At 43.7% G+C, this 10,141-nt stretch overlaps 2 protein-coding genes across 2 annotated transcripts; both read right to left on the reverse strand.

Annotated features, from left to right (window-relative positions):
- Nucleotides 1-1,622: 1,622 nt before the first annotated feature.
- On the reverse strand, nt 1,623-4,878 carry LOC123083198 (uncharacterized). Its single transcript, XM_044505302.1, has 2 exons — nt 3,658-4,878; nt 1,623-2,000 (listed from the first exon to the last, which is right to left on the reverse strand). The coding sequence occupies exon 1, from the start codon at nt 4,817-4,819 to the stop codon at nt 3,662-3,664; it is 1,158 nt and encodes a 385-aa protein (XP_044361237.1). The 5' UTR covers nt 4,820-4,878; the 3' UTR covers nt 1,623-2,000; nt 3,658-3,661.
- A 2,239-nt stretch (nt 4,879-7,117) lies between these two features.
- Nucleotides 7,118-10,084, reverse strand: LOC123088207 (barley B recombinant-like protein D). Its single transcript, XM_044510399.1, has 3 exons — nt 9,976-10,084; nt 8,903-9,019; nt 7,118-8,255 (listed from the first exon to the last, which is right to left on the reverse strand). The coding sequence occupies exons 2-3, from the start codon at nt 8,969-8,971 to the stop codon at nt 7,329-7,331; spliced, it is 996 nt and encodes a 331-aa protein (XP_044366334.1). The 5' UTR covers nt 8,972-9,019; nt 9,976-10,084; the 3' UTR covers nt 7,118-7,328.
- Between the last annotated feature and the right edge of the window lie 57 nt (nt 10,085-10,141).

Consider the following 10,141-nt stretch of genomic DNA (forward strand, 5'->3'; position numbering starts at 1 on the left):
TCCGAAAATAGTGAAGCATGTTAGAGTGATGCTCGTTGAAATGACATTTAAGCCTCTAGAACGGTTTTGGTATAAATGAAGTGATTGGGGGGCCTAAGGTTGTTTACAAGTTTCATGAACATGCACTACTCCATGGATGAAGAGAAAAGGTGGACGAAGACCCCTAAAGAAAAAGTAGAGAAGAAGATTGTTAGTTTGCATTATGTATTTTGCCTTATGCACTAGTCGAAGGAAATACTAATTATTAAGAGAGGCAACATGATGACTAGGAGTGTGGAGACAAACGTCTTTTGAGATTATACACACATCTAAGTTTGAGGGGAAACCCCTAGAGAAGCTAAAGAGAAGCACCATACTTGAACCCATGATTTGCTCTAAGTGTAGGTTGGAGGTACCGTGTGAAGGTTCTGGATGGCGAAGGATTTCAACTTGTGGCAAGCATGAATGTCATCATCAAGCTCAAGTGGAATGCTCGAGGGAAAGATATACGTTAGTTACATTTCATTGGTTTTACCGGTCTCAAGGTGCTTTGTGGGACAATGGATTACATGATTGATAATCGTACTATTTAGAGGGTTATATCAAATCAGTAGCTTGATCACGTTATCATAGATTCTTCAAACCTCTACATGTGTGGCATCCTCCTTTCGTGTTCATATTGAGTGGTTTCTCTATTCAAGGACCCCGGACTTGTTGTCAGCATTAAAACGAGACCAAAATCATCAAAAACAGAGTTTGCATGAGTTAGTTGTGGGTTTTTTGTGGGTATGTACCTCTTGTTTTCCCATGGCCAAAATATCCAGGCTAATTGGGTCGAATTCCTTGTGTGTTGTTCCGGGCACGAGCTTCCAAGTCTGCCTCTGGGTGGTTCTAGGCTTGGGGACGTAGTCGGCGTGCCAATTGGGCCAATCCGGGCCGGAAAAGATGCTCAACGGGAAAATGTGTTGATCCTATAGATAAGGCTCTTACCCCAAGAGGTCATAACATTGATTCTATAGATAATGCCTGAAAAGTTGCCCAATGGGAAAAACGAGAGCTCTTTCCACCTCCCCCAAAGCCCTAATCTCGCCTCCAAGCGAGGGATTGGTGGTGGATCAAGGAGTCACTTGTTGACCTCCCCTAATTGTGAGCTTGGTTCTTGATCTAGGAACTAGAGTTTTACAAATCTTGTCTTGTAGTATCATCATCGTTTAGTACCCGAATTTTACCTACCTACAAGAACATGTTTGTATATAATTCCTCCGTCCTGGGTTACTTATCGCTCAAACGGATGTATTTTAGTGCTATATACATTGGTTTGAGCGTCGAGTAATTTCAGACGGAGAGAGTACATGCTAGTGTGTTGACTGATGATACTGTATGTGTTTGGTTACATGCTTTGTTGCTGGCTTGTGATTGTTAATCTACGTGAAGAATGGTATTGTAAGAACATCATGACACAACTACAAGTGTCGGGTCAATCCTCTCCCAGCCTGCAGATTCGCCATTCGACTTGTAATCTTTTGACGTTAAACGATCGCTCTGCTATCATCATTTCTAGAATTTTAACCATTCAAATGGATGTGGAAAACCAACAAGGATTTGTAGTATTAGTGTTCAATACTAGGAGAGGATGGATTGGATTTAAAAATCAGCTTTGCAGTAAAAGCGATAAGCATCCTCCATGAACAAGTACAAACATCTTACAAATGCATTTTGCATGAGATGAGCATGCCACCATATAATTCAGCACAAACTACTGAAGCTTGACACTATACAATTAAGTGAGCCAACCTGGCGATGGATACATAATAAGCACAAGTAGCAGAAATGATATGAAATCTTCAACAGGAAAAAGAAGGTGGATCCGACGGATATCCACAGCATGCTTCTTGTTCTTCAGCAGCTCAAAGAGGCATCGTATTTGCCCTTTCAGAAGCTCTTGCATTTATTCTCCTTGACATGGTATCAGTCACACTTGCTTGAGTCCTTGCCATCAGCATATTTCTCTGGAAGAAGTCCTGGTTATAGAGGGAAACGGTGCTTACGGTTTAGATGCGACAACTCAAAAGAAAGTATTAAACTGAAAAAAACCGAGGAATATAGAGCATGTGTCCGCAGGCCTCTCTTATATTTATAAAAAGAAAGGAATGATGAGGATTTTAACTCGCCATAATACAAAATTTTCAAGGATACTACTCCATCCGTTCACAAATATAAGATGTTTTGGATATTTCATGGACTACACACGGACTAAAATGAGTGAACAAGCACACTAAAACGTGTCTATCTACATCCTGTTCAGAAAAAAGTTAGAAAATCTTATATTTGTGAACAGAGGGAGTACTTGTTTGCAATACAAACATCTACTTTTGAACTGCCACTAAAAGTCATTATGCTGAAGAGCATCCAATTTTGATTGAAATGCTCATGAAGCCAACTCTTATTTGCCAAACGACACAAACATGTTTCTGAAGTTAGCTAGACAACTAAACATGTATTTACAGTCCCAGATTAGAAATGTTACTGGGCATAGACATCAGCACGGCATCTGGATTCATATATGTTATTGCAACAACTTAGTATTCACCTATCATTTTATAGTGTATGTCTCAGCTGTCCATGAGTAAGAGGTTGGTTTGACTAGTGTGTTTGCCACGTGAGAAGACCAGCGTCAGTTACAATATGTCAGTTGCAAGTTTTCAGCATAATTACAGATTGGGTCATTACGATTTACAAATATGATGATGGTGAAAAAACATTTTTTTTCCATGGCCTAATTTAGCAACATCATGAGCAACAGTATGATCCCAAGTCGCTACTTGCAAGTGCATCATGAGATGAAAACACATAAATTTGAACATTCGACCGCTGTGGTCAATTGACTGCACGAAAAATCATAGCTATTCCACCTAAAATGGCACCAGACAGGATAACTTGGTGACAATGCCAACAGACAAAACAAAAATTAACATGCTGCCTCATGCACCCTCAGCTGCACTGTGAGTCTCACCAGCCAAAAGCAAGAATTCATTAGACATGATGCACATTGCACAGCCCAACAAAATCCAAATATAGGTGGTGCAAATTGCCACTTTTGATAAATACTGCTGCTTGCTGCTACTAAAAGTAATACTTAGGACTGTATGAAATGTGCTTAATGGATCTCACCACAAAGTAACGAACTAAAGCAATCAATTGGTGAGAAGAATGTAACGATTCTGAAAGGACCTAGCAGAAGCAAATGGTTTAATAATTAACTACAAAAGGAGGGGAAAATGTACAAGAAAAGACACTGAAGGGAAGGTAGCAAATACACATATCCAAATTCACAAAAAGAATGCTGATTACTGTTTCTATATGACACTGAAAATGATGACAGTCATATTCACAGGATGAGAAACAAATACTTGCCTATGCTGAAATTCACAGTTTTCGAATTTCACAGATGTACTAAACTACTAACCATTAGAATAGCAACTAAATAACAACAAGCAATATGAGCGAGTATTATAAAGGGTTGAAAGTAACTTGGGAGTTGGCCATGTCAGCATTAATTCAGGGTCGTTTGGCAAATTATAATGATAATGCACACTTCCAAAAAAAACCAACACCTGCATCATATTGTAATGTCATATGGATGCAAAATAAGAAATTCAAAATCGAGGGCAAGCTTACCACTTCAAAGTGTTGGTGGGGACAAGGGCGGTGGGAGATCGGCATACAGGTGACCAATCATGACATAATCACCAGTCTGACAGAACCATTCTACCTGTAAAGTCTGGAGATCCAGTGAAAAATAGTCTACTGTTGGCCTATCATATTTTGGATACCCAGTTAGGAGCAAGTATCCACCAGCTACACCCTTGATGCAATAGCGATAATTTTCCGGCAAAGAGATTGCAGGCTTGGGCTGCCACTGGTTTGCCCCATTCCCATCCTTGCATCGTGTGGCATACAAGAGATGATATACACCACGTTTTACTTGATCAGAGATGGTAAGCATCCCAAACCTTCCTTCTCCTGCCTCTACAATGGCCATGTCCCGCATATAAGAGCCAGGTGGAGGTGGGAGGTCGACAGTGGAGAACTCCATCCTGCGCGTGTCGAGCACGAGCATGTCGGCACCATCATAAATCTGCCAACAGAAGCATCCATGGGCGTAGTAGCGGCGCAACGCCGCGACGCGCCCAAACACGTCAAACGTGATGGGATCAGCGAGCCATTGCCCGGCGCAGGAGGAGAAGACGAAGAGGACGAGCTTGGTTGTGCACCGCACCAAGCACATTACTCTGAAGTCTCTGAATGACGAGTCCTCCTCGCCGCCGGGAGGAGCAAGGAAGGGCTCGCACTCCACGATGTCCAGCTGGTGGACCTGGTCGGCTAGATGGCCGGGGAGGGCAGGCAGCAGGAGGTAGCGGCGGTGCAGCGGGTCGCAGACGGCGAACTCTGTGACCAGGTCGCTGGGCCTGTGCATGCTGTTGCGCGAATGGCTGCCCGCCTTGAAGCGGGGCCTGAAAAGGGCGCGGCCGTCGAGGACGTCGCGGCGGTACCAGCGGTCGGGGGACGGGGGGAGGAAGGGGCAGGAGAAGTCGGCACCGGCTAAGGTGGCCGCCGCGGCGGCGGAAGGGTGGGGCGGCTGGGCCGGGGTGAGATCCCAGCAGAGGATGCCGAGGAGAGGCGGCGGGTGGAGGACGCGGAATCTGCGGAGGAAGGGATGGCCGGCGATGACGCGGCGGAAGGAGGCGCAGGCCGCGGAGGCGCGCGCGAGGTCGGCGGCCGCGGGGAGGCGGAGGAAGATCTCTTCCAGGAGTTCGTCTGGGAGCGCCGGCTGCGCCATTGGGTTGGGCCGGCGGAGGACCGGGATCTGCTGCTACTGTAAAACCACCATTTGCCAATTATAACCACCTTATTCCACTAAGGTAAAGTTAAAAAACGAGCGACCCTAATCACGATGGCCAAATTCTCCTTATTTTTAGCGATTTTTATTATATATATATATATATTATATTGTATGAGAATACATGGTCCATAAATTAGGAATAAAATTATAAATTGCATTAACTAAAATTGATTCCCCTCAAAAAAAAATTGATTGCATTAATTGTTAATTGATCTTGACAACAATGGTAATTCACATTAAATCAGGAAAGTTGACAACATTAATTAATTCCCCTTCCCATCCCAATGGACGAAATGTGTTCATGCACCAACGACTGCCAACAGTCCAGCATCAACACCTGGCCGAGCCGCTCAACCGATAATGCAAACAGATATAGCACACACAAAGCTAAACGAGAGCACTTGAAAACTAGCATCACCTGGGACGGCAACCCCTATCCCTAGCTATGAGACGACACATCATTTTAGTGGAGAAATAAGGACGCCATTGCAGGTTTGCAGCTGATGCAAAGTGATAAGGGTGATTCACACTGATACTACATGGCATAGCTCGGATTCCTGAAAGGACAAACCTTAGGCAACAACTATTTCGAGAAAAAAAACCTTAGGCAACAAAAGGGGAGAGTCACTGGACAGGACTAGGAAGCGACGTCATAAAAGCTCCCCAATCGAGACTGCAAGTCGAGCTAGCAAGTCACGATTGGCTCTGTTGCTCGAGGTCAAGGTCACGAGAGGGGCGCCGCCACTTCCGCCCAGCGTCGGCCGCCACCTGAGGGTTTGCTCGCGAAAGGACGGATGAGCAATAATAAAGGAGCTATTTGTGTACTTTACTTTTGGCATCCAGATTGTGTGCGATGATGGCAAGACCACAACTTAATAATATATATCTATACCCAATAATAAAGGGGTTTTTGCTTCTGGTGGTACATCACTGAAATTGTCTTCAAAGTTGCAAAATATTACCCACTGACGACATCTAAGTGGTAAAAAACGTTTCACACAGGGGAATCCCTGTCTGGGCCGGCCCAGTAGGAACCATCTATACTACGCTCTACGTGTTAGGAGACGACACAGCACGCCTGTTTGGGCGACCTGTTTTTTAAATTTTGTTTTTCATTTCCGTCTTTGTTTTTTCTACTTTAAATAATTTGTGACTTCAAAAAAGTTCTGAAAATTCCAAAATGAGAGCTTTGAAATATTTTTATTTAATAATTTATAAATACTTGTGGATTCAGGAAATGTTTGAATATTCAAAAAAAATTACAATTTTGAAAACAAATGTTCAGGAAATCAAAAAAAGTTCATTATTTCTTAAAAAGTTTGTATATTAAAAATATATTCATAATTTTATAATTTTTCTAAAATCATGATTTGCAAATAGTATCATATTTGCAAATATTCAAATGTTTTCGCGAACAGATGTATACCATGATACTATTTGCAAATATTCATAATGTTTACAAATATTTGCGAACAGATGTATATCATGATACTATTTGCAAATATTCATAATGTTTTCTAAAATATTCATAATGTTTTCTAAAATATTCATAATGTTTTCGCGAACAGATGTATACCATGATACTATTTGCAAATATTTGTAAACATCTTTACAAAATTTCAAACACTGTCCAAAATCATGAACATTTTATACTATTTGCAAATAGTATCATATTTGCAAATATTCATAATGTTTTAGAAAATATGATACTATATTTGCAAATAGTATCATGGTATACATCTGTTCGCGAAAACGTTTTATACTATTTGGAAATATTCATAATTTTAGAAAATATTTGCAAATAGTATAAAATGTTCATGATTTTGGACAGTGTTTGAAATTCTGTAAAGATGTTTACAAATTTGAAAATTGTTCATGATTTCAGATGCGTAGACGAGTTAAAAAAATGTTCATGATTTTCAAAAATTGTTCATAATTTTCACGAAAATGATCTCTCGATGATGCAGCAAAATGTGATCATGGCCATTGAAAATTATGAAGAAAAAAATCCTCCCGTTGCAACACACGAGCCATTTTGCTAATAATGAAAAATGGGATTTCACTGCTGAGGTACGTTCGCGCAGCCTGATGCGGTGATGCTGCTGTTATCCTTGTTCGTTCTAATTCGTGTGCTACCATGCAGGAGCAAGACACGAATCCTAATGCAGCATCTGATATGTAAGCCAATGACAAAGCAAGAAACGCCTACTGCCAATTAAATCTAGAAGTCAAAACTATACAGCGAATCGACGACGAATACCTGGGGTTGCTAAAATTACATTTCCACTGTCCAGCGCAGAGCGACTCGGGGTTCAGAAAGGGAGGAGGACCTACACAGAATTCTAGCCTACATCCCTCAATGACATTACAGAGATGATGATGACCCCCAGTAAGGAGACTACAGGACCTGATATCCCTCCTTGCATGTTGAACAGAAGCAGCAGGGCTACCGGATGGTGATGTACCTGTTCGTGCCGTGCTTGGCCCAGTGGTCCTTGAGGTCCACCGACGCCGAGAGATCGTGGCCCTCGGCCGCTAGCCGGCTGAGCAGCTTGGTGAAGGCGCTGCCGCTCATCTTCCGCCCGCCCATGCGCGCGTGGCGCTTGTTGGGCATCACCGGGAGCGGGTACATGGACATGCTCATGGTGCAGCAGGACGACTGCCACCCGCCGTTGCCCCACTTGTAGCACTGCCGGAGGACCCCCGTGCACGAGCAGGCAGGCGCAGGCATGGACGACTCGTCGAACGAGACCTGGTTCAGGCCAAGGTCCTGGTCCTTCCACTCGTTCTTCATCTCAGAAGCGGCGCGAGCTGGATCCTCCCCGACACCAGACATTCCGGCATCTCTCCAGTCACCGCCGGCTTTCTTGGTTTTCCGGAGCACGCCTGACGGCCTCTTCAGTGGAGATGCTTGGGAACTGTTCTTCTTGGGCTTCTTTGCCTTTCCAGCAGCACTCACCGGGGCTGTTGAGATCGGGTATGCATCTGATATGTGCATTTCTCTAGTATGGTCATATGGAGAATCTGCCAGTTGCAGTGGCGATGATTGAGCATGGGGCTGCTGGTCGTGGTGGTGGAAGTTCTTTGCTCCATTGAGAGATCCTGGGTTGAATCCGATCCCGTTATTCATATTAAATCCATTTGTACGGGCTAGTTCAAGTGCGGCAAGGGCATTGTCTCGTTCGACGATTGCAGCATTCCGTTCAGCCATTGCAGAGTCCCGCTGGGCAAACGCCATGTCTCTCTCAGCCATAGCAGCTTTCTTCTCAGCCAGAGCATGGTCTCTCTCCATGATGGCGGTGTCCCTCTCACTCATTAGTGCTAGGAGGTTCATGCTGTGGTGGTCCTTCATTTGCCTTTGGGGCATCATCCACTGAAACATAGAGCAACTATCATAAGAACCACACTCTTCTAGAGAGCAAATCATTGCGACAATTATGATTAGAAAAAAAAATATAATATGATGTTTGTGACAATTCTGAATGCAGTACATAAAAGCTAAACATCAGAATTTCCAAGACAATTATAAGTTTTGATCTTCATTTCTTGGGCATGGTTGTTTCGACTGTACCATTTGCTCTGCAGCTATGCAAGAGAACGAAACAAAAAAATATGACAAAAGGAAGGCTATGAAATTTGTTACTATCTTATCACCATGAACTTCTGCTATTTAGTTTGATCATTCCTCAGTCCGAAGAAACTTTAGGGATACTATGTACATTAGCTGAGTGACAAGCACTGACCAGCATACTATCTCAATTTTTAGCTTTCTCATAAAGCTGAATAATATTGCCTTCAGTCTAAAACAAGCACATGTACACTTTAGCTACTCATCTACAGCTTGTGATCTGGTTATGTCCTTAATGAAGATTTGTTACAGGACAATGCTTACTAGTAGAAGATAAATCAAATCAATGTTCTATGCCTTAATTACTAACACAATGTAACATTCATATGTCAAAGAACACAATATAACTCTAAATTATTGCACAATGATTATTCATGACGAATTACACAAACCTGAGTATGAAGTGCTTTATATGGGTCTGGCCTTTGCCTCCCATTTTCCCTATGTCCAAGGTTGTCCATTATCACATATGTTTGCAGACAGGAGAAATAGAGCAGCTATGTGACTACCTGCAAGATAAGAAGAAAAATAGTCAAGGGTACAGCAAATGTGATATCACAGAGAAGGTATTGCGTAAGAGTAACCTAGTTAGATTGCCTTGTCGGTATGTCAGAGCTCAAAAAAGCTACCAGGTAAAACGAGACTCAGGAATGGATGAACGCATGAACCAGTTCAGAAATGAGATAGATACCAGAACAAAATGCATCGGTAAAATTGGGGAAGGAGGTAGCTACGCGTGTTTACTCAATGCAGAAGAGAAGGCAACAAGTCAATCAGCTAGCCTCCATAAAAAAGAATTAGAAGCTGAACAACTATTCATTCACTGACTTTAACTCCAGATCCAGTTCCTCGGATAGCGGAAATGCAGAACCAGAGCCTCGACATGGATCTCCAAAACCTCGGGGACTCAACATGCCACATAGTTTCAAAGCTGAACAGCTTCGTATACTAGTATGATCTCTAGTTATCATCCTTTCGAACATTGGGCTGAGTAAACAGTTATGCACATGACTCTGGGTCTAATGCTGAGCATCATAGAATCCAACTGCACACAATGCCGCCTCTAATTGCAACTAGCAGTACACTCTCCACACGCCCCCACTCACTGGGAAGCTGTGGAGACTAGAGAGTTACACTACACAAGCCAGCGGAGGCACCGCACATGGAGGATGGAAAGCAGCGGCAGCGCCGAGCCGCCGACCAGAGCACCAAAACTCTGCTTCCAGCCACTCCCAACTGAACCGAGCGCGAACCTGACACTCAAACGTCACAGACTGATCAACATCACATCAAGCTCGAGCACCAGTACCCACCGGTAGCAGCACTTCCACTCCGTGTGCCCCCTAATTGCAAAAGGGAACCAAAACAGGGCCACCCGACCTGCCCGCCGTGAATTCGGAAGGAGGACGCCACATCAACGGAGGAAACGAGCCCAATCGGAAGCGCTAAACCCTAAATCACTCACCGAGCACCACGGCCGCGCCCGCGCGGATTCGCGGGGCGAGCGAGCGACGAATCCCCTAAATCCTAATCCGCGGCGGCCACCCAATGCGGCCCCTCCCCTGCTCGCCGCGGAAATTTCGCTTGGGGAAATAATTAAGCAACCCCCGCTGCACTGTACTACTTGTCAG

Source organism: Triticum aestivum, chromosome 4A (genome assembly GCF_018294505.1).
Source record: "Triticum aestivum cultivar Chinese Spring chromosome 4A, IWGSC CS RefSeq v2.1, whole genome shotgun sequence".
In the NCBI taxonomy this organism is placed as follows: domain Eukaryota; kingdom Viridiplantae; phylum Streptophyta; class Magnoliopsida; order Poales; family Poaceae; genus Triticum; species Triticum aestivum.

What these genes read in the sequence shown, in the direction of transcription:
- LOC123083198 (XM_044505302.1), bottom strand. Translation starts at nt 4,819, where the DNA reads ATGGCGCAGCCGGCGCTCCCAGACGAACTCCTGGAAGAGATCTTCCTC.
- LOC123088207 (XM_044510399.1), bottom strand. Translation starts at nt 8,971, where the DNA reads ATGGACAACCTTGGACATAGGGAAAATGGGAGGCAAAGGCCAGACCCA. An exon ending in ATAAAGCACTTCATACTCAG is followed by an intron (nt 8,256 to 8,902) that starts GTTTGTGTAATT and finishes TCTATGTTTCAG; the next exon opens with TGGATGATGCCCCAAAGGCA.